Source organism: Helianthus annuus, chromosome 15, assembly GCF_002127325.2.
Source record: "Helianthus annuus cultivar XRQ/B chromosome 15, HanXRQr2.0-SUNRISE, whole genome shotgun sequence".
In the NCBI taxonomy this organism is placed as follows: domain Eukaryota; kingdom Viridiplantae; phylum Streptophyta; class Magnoliopsida; order Asterales; family Asteraceae; genus Helianthus; species Helianthus annuus.
This window is the reverse complement of record NC_035447.2, coordinates 36,485,871-36,499,843: the sequence shown is the minus strand read 5'-3', so window position 1 is coordinate 36,499,843 and position 13,973 is coordinate 36,485,871. Positions and strand designations below refer to the sequence as shown.

The window sequence follows — 13,973 nt, the reverse complement described above, 5'->3', positions numbered from 1 at the left end:
TATCAAGGATAGTTTTTAAGATTCACTATGCCACCTAATAACCCGTTCGATTGTATCAACTACCCGCCAATTTACCAACCCGCTAACAACGCAAGGAAGTTGCTAATACGCTTAATAAACGACAAGTAATTCAAACACAATAAACGTTTACCAAGAATCCAACACGAGTGGTCAAGCTGTACCAGTTATACGAATCCGCAAACAAGAATTAATGCAAAACAATGTAAAAGTTCATCCGAGTAGAAGTTATAAGAGATTTAGCCGCACATCGTAGTCATCATTGCTTCAAGATTTGTTAGAAATTGATCGAGCATGAAGGACTTGCTTGGAGGATGAAAGATGATGAGAAAAATCGCCCAAAAGTGCTCCCGATTGTTCCCTGGCGGCTGCTTGATGATTTCCCCCCGTTTCCCCGTGAAAACTAGGTTAAAAACATTGTTTCTACCCTATACCCCTTTCGCGCCACGCTACAGCACCTACTCACTCCCTCGCGTGGCGCGAGGAAGTATATTTTGACCATTCCGTTGACTTCTGTCTTTCGCGCCACGCGCTACAATGCACAGCCTCCCTCGCGTGGCGCGAGGGAGTATGGTTTTCAGCAAAACTGTTTTATTGCTCCAGATTGCTTCGTAACATCCGTTTTCCAACTTGTATGATCATTATACTGCATTTAAGCGCTGTTAAGCCTGAAAAACCCGACAACCAATAACTACAAATATCAATATGAATAAACACACTTGAACGCTTAAAGCCGACACAAAACTATACATAATATGACGTGTTTACACCCGCACATCACATGTCCTCCATATAAATTGAAAAAATGTTGTCCCTATAAGGGTTTTTTCTTGTAGTGTAATTTATGAACAATCTTAAATTGTTAGTACTACTAACAATATCACGTGGCTCCAATGGCCTTGGTTTTACATCACACACACAACTGCAAAATCAACATTGTGCTATGTCTTCATCCTTTGAACATGCAAATGCTTCCTTGATTAAGTTTTTTGTCTTATAATCACAAATTTAAAAATTGCAAAAATTTTAAAATCAACCAAATCTATATATATTAATAAATGAGATGATGTGGGCTATGTGTCATTGAATGGTGAAACCATTTTGATGATGTGGCATCCTATGGTTGAGGAGATGATGATTTTGGGAGGGAAGACACAATATTAGATGGTTTGAGAATTGGACACGGGATCCGAATTATAATCGAGTCAAGTTAATGGATCTTATATATCATCTTTTCCGAACAACAATTGTTCACAGCCTCACTTTTTTCAAACCCTAGATCTATTTTTCTCTAATCTGTTTTTTCCTTCTTCACCGATCGAGCATAGGTATGTTAATTTTCTTTTCTATCTTTGATTTTTCTTTGTTATTTTAAACACAATCTATCTCTTTCTTAAACCCTAGATATGATCTATCGATCATCGCCGCATTTTCTTCTTAAATCACCATATACCAGGTTCGTTCTTTCAAATGAGGTCTTATTTTTTCGCCATTAAATCTTCTTTTGATGTTATTTGTAATACAATCCATACAAACTTGGCTGAATCATTTGAATCGTCCATCGATTTGAGCTGATTCATGTTGTATCATTCATATTTTCCTTTAATTAGGGCTCTTTTTCTATCATTAGAGTTTTTATAGATATTTAACTTACCTAATCCATACAATTTTTTTATGTTTGAATTGTCCAGCAATTTGTTGGAAAATTCGAAATTCTAACGATTCAGTAACCAGGTTTGCGATTTTGTGTAGTATTTTGGTTTTTATAATATTCATTTTATGTATGTTCTTCAGATCTTCTACGTTCCAAATAGACTGTTGACCAGCATGTAAAAATATTTTGAAAATTTTATAAAATTAGGGCACATCACTAGAATATGGCGTGAAAAAGAAGTTTTGTCAATGAATATTTCTAAACGAATGTAGCTTACTATTCTTGGGTTGTTTTTTTACAGAGATAGAAGTTGAGTTTTGTTTATTTATCTTGGTTTTTTTTTCTGTTCATGCTTTTTCTATTTTTGGGGACTGATTTTGCTGTTCAATTTTTCAAGTTGCCATGGCTTAATGCTCATCTTACAAAGATCTGGCCTTTTGTTAACGAGGTTAGTTGATTGTATTCAATGGTTATTTGATGCTTTAGTTGAGTGGTGTATGTCTGTATTTTAGGTTTTTGATATTTATTATTGTAAATGTTAGTAGATATTTATTTATTGTAAATGATATGTCCACATAATTTGCAGGTATGTAATCTATAGTAGATATTTATTTATTGTAAATGTTTAATGTCAATTTTTGATGAATTTTCTTTTTTTTATATGTAGATCGAACATGTTATAGGTGCATTTAATCAATAATTATAAAAAGATTTAGGGTAAAACTACATGATTAAGATTAAATACTGTTTCTTTATGTTGTTCGATCTTCAATTTATTCAAGAAAAGTTATGTTTTTGATGTTGAAAACTGTTTTGGCAGCTGCTAATGTTTGTTGTTCTTCTTATATTTTTGTAGATCATTAGACATATAGTCAAGGTATGTAAACAATATTAGATTGTTTGTTTTTCATCATGATTCATATGAAATGATGTTTTGTTAAAAATTTATTTATTGTTTTTGATATTCGGACTCGGAATGTTCGTCTACCAAAACAGGTTAGTTAAATGTTGTTGGTATTGTTTGTTTTTTATGTGTATACTCTTTCTTATTTCTTATTAATTTTCTGTTTAGGCATAATTTTGAAACTTTATGTCATTATCTTTTGAAGTTCATATTGTTAATTTTGTCAGTTATGAGTTTTTCTATTTACGTTTAAAGATACCTTTAATTTCTTTCTAAAGATGTTTTTGTTTCCATAAACACATTATTGTTTTTAAGGTTAATTTTTCTATTCTCAATTATAACTCGGTTTCTGTAATTAGACATTGTTTCTATAAATAAGTTACCGTTATAGTTTTTTTTTAAATTCCTTTATTCCTTTGCAGTTATGGATCCTAAAACAACGCTCCAAACGTTTTTAAAGTTGATTGATGACTATGATCCTATATAAAAATCGGACTCCGATAATTCCTCAAACAAAAGAGGTTAGTCAAATTTTATAGTTTTTTTTTATCTTTTTTAAGTTTGTAATATTTAATTTTATCCTTTCTGTTCAGTATTTTTTTAAATTAGTAATATATGTTCTGAATGATTTATGGTTTGTATTTTCCCATGGTTAACCGTCAATCTTTTGTGAAATTCGTACTCGGAATGTTCGTCTACCAAAACAGGTTAGTTAAATGTTGTTGGTATTGTTTGTTTTTAGATGTATTTCTTATTTCTTATTTCTTATTAAATTTTGTGTCACTATTTTTTTTTAAATTAGTAATATATGTTCTGAATGATTTATTGTTTGTATTTTCCCATGGTGAATCCTCAATCTTTTTTGAAATTCGGACTCGGTATGTTCGTCTACCAAAACAGGTTAGTTAAATGTTGTTGGTATTGTCTGTATTTTGATATGTGTACTCTTTCTTATTTCTTATTAAATTTTCTGTTTAGGCATAATTTTGAAACTTTATGTTATTATCTTTTGAAGTTCATATTGTTAGTTTTGTCAATTATGAGTTTTTCTATTTATGTTTAAATATACCTTGAATTTCTTTCTAAAGATGTTTTTGTTTCCATAAATACATTACTGTTTTAAAGGTTGCTTTTTCTATTCTCAATTATAACTCGGTTTCTGTAATTAGAAATTGTTTCTATAAATAAGTTACCGTTATATTTTTAAAAAAAATTCCTTTATTCCTTTGTAGTTATGGATCCTAAAAACACAGCTCCAATCGTTTTTAAAGTTGATTGATGACTATGATCCTATATTTTTGGTATGTTTCTTTAGTTTTCATTTTATCAACAGACAATAAGTTATTTAAGCTTATATGTTTTTTGTATCGATTCATAGGAAATACCGTATGATTTTGCAAGCTTATTGTGGGGAGGAAAAGTTTCATATGGTCAATGTCTTGAACTTATTGATGATGACTTATGCAATTGCAGGAGTCTGAATCTTCTTCGAACACAAGAGGTAAGTTTAATTTTATCGTTTTTTTGGTGTTTTTTGATCCAGTATAATGATAGTTTTCATCGTTTATGCTAATCTCTATAATTTTTAAGTTATTTTGTTTATTTTTTTTTTTGGCAAATCTAACTATGATATTATTTGAAATTTGAAAATTTTTGTTTTTTTACTAATAAATTTTGTATTGTATTAATATGTATTAATGATTCTTTTGTTTTGGTTTTTTATTTCTGTTTTTCTTTTTTTCATGATTAACTAATAAATTTTATATTGTGTTAATATTGAATCCATTAAATATTATGTAAATTTTTAGTGTGTGATATGTTTTTACGGAATATTGATTGTGTTTCTAAAAATAAATATGTTTTAATTTTTTTTGAAACCGTTCCTTTTTAATTATTTGTTTTAGAAGTTTCTCCCGATATTATAAGTTTGTTTCTATAAATAGTTTACCGTTTCAATTTTTAAAAAGCCTTCATATTTAATTTCCAGATATGGATCAGAGTAACAAATGTCCTTCATTTTTAAAGCTTATTGAAGAAGATGACCCGTTATTTTTGGTATGTTTATTTGTTTTCTAATTATTTTTTTTTTGTCATTGTTTTTTTTTTCTTATTTTGTTAAATTTAATTACTATTCGTATTAGATTGTTAAATGTTTTTCCCTTATAAGTAGTTCAAAGATGATTGGGATTAAAAAAAAAAAAAAAACTGAACCGAAAGGGAAAACAAGTGTTCTTTTGTGATGAAAATCAAAGTTCAAAGGTTTGTGTTCATTTACTAAATTATAGGAGTTTGTAATTAACTGAATTGTTTTACCTTTATTTTTTCATTCTCAAAGGTTAATGTTTTATGTTTCTTAAGATGATCCGAATGGGAAATCAAATGTTGTTGTGGATGAAAATCTAACTTTAAAGGTTTTTATTCACTTAGTTAATTATAGTTTTATGAATTTAAGTGGATTACTTTACATTTTTTTATTTATATTTTTACCTTTTTTTCAGGTCAAAGACAAGTTTGAGATGGATCTGGACAAATTTTTGATACCGAATAATAAATCTCATGTATACCTGGTTACTTAAGTATTATATAATGCAATTCCATTAAATAAGTAGATCATTCCACTTATTCTGCAGGTATATAATCAAGATTTGATTGTTATGTATTTTAAATCTTTAGTCGCAATATTTTTTGATCATTTATATGTATTTTTTGTGTTGTTGATGATTATTTAAGTTTGTTCGATTATAATGTTTATGAATGGATCTATTATTTGATGTGGAGGAGGTAGGGGTTTGGGTACTACAAGTTGTAAGGGGGTCTACGGTGAGGCCAAGTTTAGACACGGACAATCTTATAAAGTTGTTTCACGGTTTTGGATTCGTTGAACTCGAGCTTAATCGATTGGAAATTGAAGTCACAGGTGATTAATGCAAAATGATTTGTTGGATTAATTGAATCTTTTATGTTTTTGAATGTTGATATTGTTTGTTCTTCTGCAGATTATGATCGAGAACCGAGCAAATCACAATCTTAGATAGATTTTAAATTAAATGTCTACATAAGAAAAAATGATTGAAAACTATAACTTTAATGTCATTGTGGGTTTTTACTGGTTAATGACCTTCGAAGTTGCTCAACTGCTCATTTAATTAGTTGATGGTTGCATAGGTGTTCACGTGTTGAAGACATTATTTGATTTATATACTTCATATTATAGATGGAAGGGATTATATAGAATTTAGATCTTTAACTTATATAGCCACCAACTATCTTACCTCCACCAACAGATTTTCATGTATTTTCCATTGAGTAATGTATATTAATGTTTCACGGATTATTTTTTTTAACGAACTGAGCCATCTGGGTTGGATTTGTAGTTTACTTTTTTCCATGTTTATATATTAGTGTTAGTTGGTTTTGTTTTTTGTTGTAGCTGATGTAGGTGTCATTGTATCATAATATAAGAATCCAAACATGTATTTTTTTTGTTGATGTTTTTTGTTGTAGCTGATATGGGTGGGGCAAGGTTGGGAATAGGTATGAGTCGGGTCAAAATAGTTTGATTTAGAGTGTAGAGTGACAGTGAGGTATTGTCTATATGTGTATACAAATTATAAAAAAATAATCCGTTATACTAAAAAATATACATGATTAATATACATTCTTGCTTTTGTATGTTTTTATGGCTCTTTACAACAAGAAAAAAGTTTAAGAAACCGAATTAAAAATTTTTGGTGGAGAAAATGGAAAGATGATACTTTAGATGTAAAGTGTTATTTTTATATTTATCTCTAATGGCTCAAGTAGGTAAACTTTGAAAAATTATTTAAAGACGGACTTATGATTAGTTTGTTTGTATTTACTTTGAAAAATTTACGGAACTGTTTCAAAGGATTATGCGGCTGACTTGAAGCAATCATCAGCCGATCTGAAGCGTAACCTTAGTGATTTGTATGCGATTGAACAGGGACTTGGGTCGTCAGCAAGTAAACCTCGCATAAGTGTTGATAGCATTTGTCTCGATGAAGATGTTGCCAAGAATTGATAAACGAGAGAAGTGATTGTTACAATAAAAAACATTTGGTTTGTTATTGCAGTGTTTGCTTTGAGTTTTTTATTTTGTCTTTAAAACATTTATATGGTTTCCCTATTTAATATGACATTTTGAGTTATCTATTTTAGCGTTTGGTTCGAAATGATGTTTACTTATGTTTCTTATTTTATGAGATTACATTTTTTATTTACTAATCTAATCATACAATAAAAAAACGAAAATTACAAATTTTATATTACTCTTATCCTTAGTTACTTTTCATGAAAGTAACACTAATTATTTATTTTAAATTCTTTGTACAAATAAGTTACAATTTTATATTTAGTTTATAAAATATCCTGATTATAGAAATTAGATTGTAGTATTGACTAATTTAAAAAATTCGTAATCTTTCTAAATTTAACATCCTTTCTATAATTAAGCTCATTAATTTGATTGTAATTGATTTGTAATGATGTCATTATTTATTCCTTAAATAGGTTATGTCTATAAATAGAAAAAAAATTACATACTTCTTCATTTCATCGTCAAGTTTCTTTGAATCTTAATTCTGACTTTTTCTACGTTGTCATATTTTTTCTATCACTCTTTAAATTTCCAGTAAGTTTTCATGTATTGTACTATCATTTCTACGTATTTTCATGTTTTCAATTGATGATAAATCTATGTTAGTTTTAATTATTTTTTTAGAAGATAAAAGTTTTGATTTTATAATTACAACCGTGTGTTATGATGTTTTATTTTAGCTTTCTGCTGGTGTTTAGAAAATGTATAATGCGTTCAAACAACTATATTCATCTTCTTCTGAACTTCCAATGAATGTGGTCGCTAATGATTGTTCCTTTGCTTCTTATTTTGTTTTATCATATATTATTGTTTAAAACATTAAAGAGACTAATGAAATTCTTTTTTCCCAAAATCTTTCAGATTTCAGATGTTGGTTCTCTTACGTTATGAAAGGTAATTCAATATTGTTCTCAATTTTACATGTATTCTTACGTTTTAAAACTTAATCCATATTGATTTTTAATTTTTTTTTGTTACTCCTTACTTTACCTCTTTAATTTTTTTGGAATTGAGTTAGAACTTATATAATAATGCAAAACACATATAAACAACCACATTTTAATTTATAAATATATATATTTGAACATCGATAATCAACAAGCATTTAAATTCGATACCAGTGTTAGATATATTCAAAAATATGGTATTTGTCATGATGATATACCACTAATTGTCTTTAAGCTTAAACTACCAACGACCAAAATAAAACATGACAAGAAGGGAACTTGCATGTCCAAAAAAAAGATACATAAAAGCAGTAGCACAAAAGAGTCATGATTTCGTCTTCACAAACACCTTCAACATTATCTTATAAGATTACATGTTAACCTACATTAATTGCATCCATGTGTGATAAGATCAGGAAATTTCCTGAACTTACAAATGTGCTATAACCGTTTTTCCTAACCGTACATGGTTAGTTGTTATGGAAAAACATGGTCAAAATATTTATATGACTACTGGATGGAATCAAATTAAAGAAGACATGAAAATTGAAGATGAACACTTTATTATCTTCGACATGATTTCGGAGTCAAAATTTGATATGATGGTTTTTAGAGGCACAGAAGATTTGGTCCGTATTCGTGAATGACGTCTTGCACGTGTTAAAGTAGAAGTTAAAGAAGAAGTTAATGAAGAAGTTGCTGCTTAAAGTGTTTAGTATTAGGGTTTATAAATGTTTTTCTCAGTGTTACATTTTATAAATCTTTACTTCTACAGACGTTCGTATCATTGATTAATCTACCCTATTCATCATGAAATTTTCATTTATTCATATATATGTATATATTTATTTTTTTAGAAACATAGATTAACAATCCGGAAGTATTCCCGCGTTATAACCTAGTACATATATATATGTTAAGACGTTGATGGTCAATTATTTTGTAAGACACATAGGTAGACTGCTTTCTTTCCAAAGTGTTGTAGTAATTAAGCCATTGAGTTGAAATAACCTTCAAAACATGTCTAACTAATTAAAATAAAAAACCCTATATTTAAACTCCAAAAATCTAATATACTTTGGTGTAGCGATTCAACCTGGTAAAAAAAAAATATATTGTAAAAACGATCAATAGAGTAAAACAAAACCAATATAAAAATGGTGTACCTATTTGGACATCCATTTGTCTATTGGCACACCAAAAAGGTATTTTTGTCCTATAAGCACACCCTGCAATGTTGAGCTGTGGCCAAAGTGCGACGTTTTGGTTCGGTCAACCAGACAAAGACTGACGGGCGTCTGACGGGTCTGTTGACCGGACCAAAACGCCGAGCTTTGGCCGCGTTTTGGTCCTGTCAACCAGATAAAAGACTGACACCCGGTCTGGTTGACAGGACCAAAACGCGGCCAAAGCTCGGCGTTTTGGTCCGGTCAACAGACCCGTCAGTCTTTGTCTGGTTGACCGGACCAAAACACTGCGTTTTGGCTACAACTCGACACTGCAGGGTATGCACATAGAACAAAAAACACTTTTTTTAAGTTGGCTATAGTTTTAGCCTAGGACATCTTCATATGCATACATATGCCTTCCAACTTCCAAGAAATTACTGCAAATTTACATCTTTATAAGTATATTATATATGCACATGCAAGGAAGCTTCCCATATCATATAAAAATCAAAAAACATCTAACGTAACGCGGATCTACACCAGATAATCTTTGATGCACACATAACAAAATGTCAACAGTTGGACTTAGTCACATCACATGACATATAAAACTCAAATTACTTGTTTAACTTCCCCACGTTATATATCTATAATCATACTAGCAAAACTACTACTTTCAAAACCATAAACCCAAACCAAGCCTTTCTCTAGTAAGTTTAGTTTCAGATATGTACGTGACCCGACCTCTTTCGCACTATAAGACCTCTCCGGAAGCTCTCTATCTTCCTCCAGAGGGTCCCAACTCGGGTTACTTGGTAATCCAAGATGAAGAGTCCGAAACATACTCGTGTTTTGGGCTTTGCAAGAATCGATATCTTGCAGAGTTACCATTTCCTCAAAACAAAATACTGACCACACGCTATTCGTCAGGATCCGGTGAAAACCGACATGTTTCTTACAATGAAGTTGTCTTTATTCCTGTCCTTAACCAACCGTTGTCTTCGAACCGATACTATGCGTTAAAACCAAATGGATCGCATAAAGGGTATGTATATGTATTTACTTGTCTTGAATAATCTTTTGGAAGTAATTATTCATGTTTGAGGCCTGCCAAATACTACCGTTAGGTTCCTTCTTTTAGGGTAATAATACACCATAAACTTGGTTTACCGACGACAACCATGTCATTCATTATAGTGTAAAATGATATGTGTTATGTCTTATGTATCTAAATTAGCATGCTTTGTATATCAATTATTTATGTTGGAGACACCAACTTTAACTTATAGTTAAAACTTATTTGACTATGTACTCGGCACAGCTGGCCATGAGAATTCAGGTGTTCTGTCTGAGCTCGAAAAAATGTGTCCCAATTACTGCCAAAAGAAACATCGGATATTGTTTAAATATTACGTACTATTTTTTAAATCAAATGGGTATTGAGCTAATGGGCTAACTTCTAAAACTAATGAATTGTTTTGTAAAGGGACTTAATATTCCCACACACTCCCCTGTATCTCTCTCTCTATATACATATATATACAAACATAGGGTTAGGATCATGTGAGAAGCACTAGGCTAATTGAGAAACTTGAGAAGCATTCTGGACCACACATTTTCCTTAAGCTTTTCGTAATATACACATATGTATAGTATAGTTTAAAACCGACTATATTCATATGTGGATAATTCAAGATTTGACTATATACATATATGTATATAGTCAATTTTAAACTAAACATATGTGTATATTACGAAAAGCTTAGGGAAATGTGTGGTCCAGAATGTTTCTCCAGTTTCTCAAATAGGGTGGACTTCTCTTAAGATCCCTACCCTACATACATACATATATATATATATATATATAGTGAAAAGGGGTGTGAGAATAAGATATAGGGATGTGGAAAATTGGAAATAATGAAAGCTTTGTAAGTGAACCTATCAATAACTTGGTCTTCTTATAGATATAGTATTATTTAAAAAATTATAACATATATCGGATTTTTTTTTAAAATGTGCCTCTTGGAATCACATGCCCTGGCCGATGGTATTCCCCGCCCACCCTAGGGCCGCGCCCCTGGTACGTGGCCCAATAATTTATTATCTTTGGGTTTCACATGTCTATCATATAGTTTTTTTTTTTAATCAGATCAGGTAACTAGACTTTTTTTTTTTTTTTTTTTTTTGCCGAGTGAGTCAGGTCATTGATATATTTTGAGGGCTTTTTTTGGTGTAAAACTGTAAATACATGGGATTTTTTTTTTTAATTTATTTAGTTAAACAAGTTTTGAAGGTTGTTTTAATATCTAACTGTAATTCTTTTCATATAAAAACAGATTACAGTGACTACAAATTGTCTATACATGTTTAACTAATTATTAACTACCAACTTAACTTATATTATTAATATGTGGTTTGTTGTTTAGTTTTTTAATTTAAATTAAGTTGGTGATTATATATAAGTTTATTAAGATTAAGATATAGGTCAGTGGTCCCAATAGAATAAGCTGACCAAAAACCTTTATTACAGGGAAGCCTTCACATGTTCAAAGGAGGAAGACATGGCACAATGTTGCTTTTGCAATTGTGTTCGTGATGTAAAACCAAGGCCATTGGACACACACGACATTTACCAGCAGTTTGAGATTGTTCAGAAAGGAACACAATGTAGCGGTGATGGTAGTTTTTATGCAAAATCTCTTGCGGACGATGGCTATCCTCCATACTTCTTAAGAAGAAAAGGTTGGCAAATTTATTCCAAAACACCTAAAAACTACGAGTTACATGAAGCAAAGGGAATCGACGATTCCCTTCGCTCACGTCTCCCTGATTTGAATTTCCCTCCATCAACCAAGACTTCAAATCCTGTGGTTGTTGGCAAGTGGTATTGTCCTTTTGTATTCATTAAAGAAGGAAGATTAAGTGATATGGTAAAAAAGTCTATCTTCTATGAACTTACATTGGAGCAAAAGTGGGAACGAGTTTTCGAACATGAAAACAAGCAAAATAATGAAGGAGATGTCGTATACGTGGATGTTGCACTTCGTAGTGAAGCGGTTTTCATTGGTGAGAGTCGGGTTGAGGCAACATGGGATGAGAGAAATGTGGTAGATGGAGCCATATGGTTTACATGTCTAGGGGGTGATAATGGGAGAGAAGAAAGTGTAGGGTTGAATGTTGAAATTGTTGAAAGAATGAGGTGGGAAGAAGAAAAGGTTGGATGGGTTGATGGTGGGGAGAAAAGGACAAATAGGGTGAAGAGAAATGAGAAGTTTGAAGGGATTGGTGGGTGGAAGAGATTTGGTTGTTATATTTTGATTGAAAGGTTTGTGGTTAAAAGAATGGATGGAAGTTTGGTTTTGACGTATGAGTTTGGTCACACCCATCAAATAAAGTCCATATTTGAATAAGATTTTTGTTTATAACTTTAAGTAGCTACATATGTTTATAGTCTTGTAAGGCTAAGCATGTTTATCGTGAAGTGTTGGACCAATTAAGCTACTAGGATCGATATTTGATAATATCCTATATCTTTTATTCCTACATCCTTTTTCACTTTATCTCTTTTTTTATATATCTATGTATGTATAAAGAAAGATGGAGAGGAGGGATGTGTGACATTTAATTAGTTTTGGAATTAATTCTTAGTTAATGAATAAAGTTTGGAAGTATCATTTGTTATCTAGTGTAAGGATCAAATACAAATGAGTTAGAACATACAAAATGATTTTAACATTAGAAGTGAATGAGAGAATTTTTTTTTTTTTTTTCTGAAATCTTTTTTCTCATCTACTTAAGCTTGAGGTTTATTTGCAAAATGTAGAAAAAAAAATCATGTATTTACTCTAGTAGAGTAATTATGTGTAATTACTCTAGACTAGAGTAATTATATTTACCCTTACCCTATGGTAATTATAATTACTCTACTAGTGTTATTTGTACAATTTTCTAGATTCAAAATACATGGTTAATAAGATGAACTTTTTTTAAAATATCTCTCCTTCACTTCTTACCTATTAAATTGAATACTAATATTCATGGTGCTAGAGTGTAGGTAATAATCTTAACAAACATATTCACATCGTCTAACTTAGGTTCTTCCAATCACTCAAATCCCTATTCCCTCATGATGCACGAGAACACAAATATTGATTCGAATAGTGTAGGCGGATGTACATCAACACTTGGCATCTCCGAGATTTATGTACTGACGTAGTTTAAAGTTTGTCGTGCATTCCCACAATGATTAATCATCAAACAACTGTCACACGCGGTCACATTCATGGATTCCTTAGAAAGTCATGGTTCTAGGCGGCAAACATCACCACCATTTTTTAAGAAGAAAACAGGGTGGCCGCTAGTTTTTGTTTATCGTGATTGACGAGGAAGATGAAGATTATGGGTGTAGCTTTCGACATCTCGTACCACCAATATTATCCATTTTGCCCACTGAGAGTTCACGATTTTTTTTGTCAGAGTGAAGACATCTCAGGAGGTCACACATCCAAGTACTACTTTCATTTAAGCACGCTTATACAGTAAAATCTGATGAGATATATAACCAATCAGGATGTGTGATTTGTCTAAGGTGTCCTCCTGAACACCCATTGGAACTCATCATCCTCGATGAGCTTTACCCTACCATTATAAGCGGCAAATGAGTGACATTGATACAATTTCCAATCTCTTCTACCACCAATATTGTCCATTATACCCTCTAGGAACTCATATATTTTTTTATTGTTCGGGTGGAGACTTCACAGGAGGTTACCTATCCTAGTACTACTTCCATCCAAACACGATTAACAATGGAGTTCTGATGAGACCCATAACTAATGTGCCCAAAACGTGTTGGTGATATTTGAGGTTTGGTGTTTCTTGTGAACCCAACATTTCTCTTATCCATTGTCGATGTGACATTTGCCTAGGATGCTGGGAGGAGATGATCCAATTCAAGAGATAATGTCGTTTGTGGTGTTTTTATGAGATTTGTGATGGCGTACAACTATGTGTCTCATCACTTGGGGTGCCAACCTTGCAAATTGAATCAAAAGCAGTAATTCAATCAAGCATGTTTGTTCAGGCCAATCATATTCACAGTTGGAATAACTAGGTGACGATAAAAAACAACTTCTTTGTAATGTAGTCAAGTGTTTATACTTAA

At 31.3% G+C, this 13,973-nt stretch overlaps 1 protein-coding gene and 1 long non-coding RNA gene across 2 annotated transcripts; both read left to right on the top strand.

Annotated features, from left to right (window-relative positions):
- The first annotated feature begins 1,718 nt into the window (after positions 1-1,718).
- LOC110909581 lies at positions 1,719-2,359 on the top strand. The gene is made up of 3 exons (XR_002575466.2): positions 1,719-1,752; positions 2,070-2,120; positions 2,340-2,359. It is a non-coding gene; the product is annotated as an uncharacterized LOC110909581 (long non-coding RNA).
- A 7,110-nt stretch (positions 2,360-9,469) lies between these two features.
- LOC110911318 lies at positions 9,470-12,352 on the top strand. Its single transcript, XM_022155923.2, has 2 exons — positions 9,470-9,854; positions 11,340-12,352. Exons 1-2 carry the CDS (start codon positions 9,538-9,540, stop codon positions 12,217-12,219), a joined length of 1,197 nt encoding a protein of 398 aa, XP_022011615.1. The 5' UTR covers positions 9,470-9,537; the 3' UTR covers positions 12,220-12,352.
- Positions 12,353-13,973: the final 1,621 nt, after the last annotated feature.

Excerpts from the sequence above, each read along its gene's own strand:
- LOC110911318 (XM_022155923.2), top strand. The coding sequence starts at position 9,538 with ATGTACGTGACCCGACCTCTTTCGCACTATAAGACCTCTCCGGAAGCT. Across the intron at positions 9,855-11,339 it reads CCAAATGGATCGCATAAAGG|GGAAGCCTTCACATGTTCAA; the intron begins GTATGTATATGT and ends CCTTTATTACAG.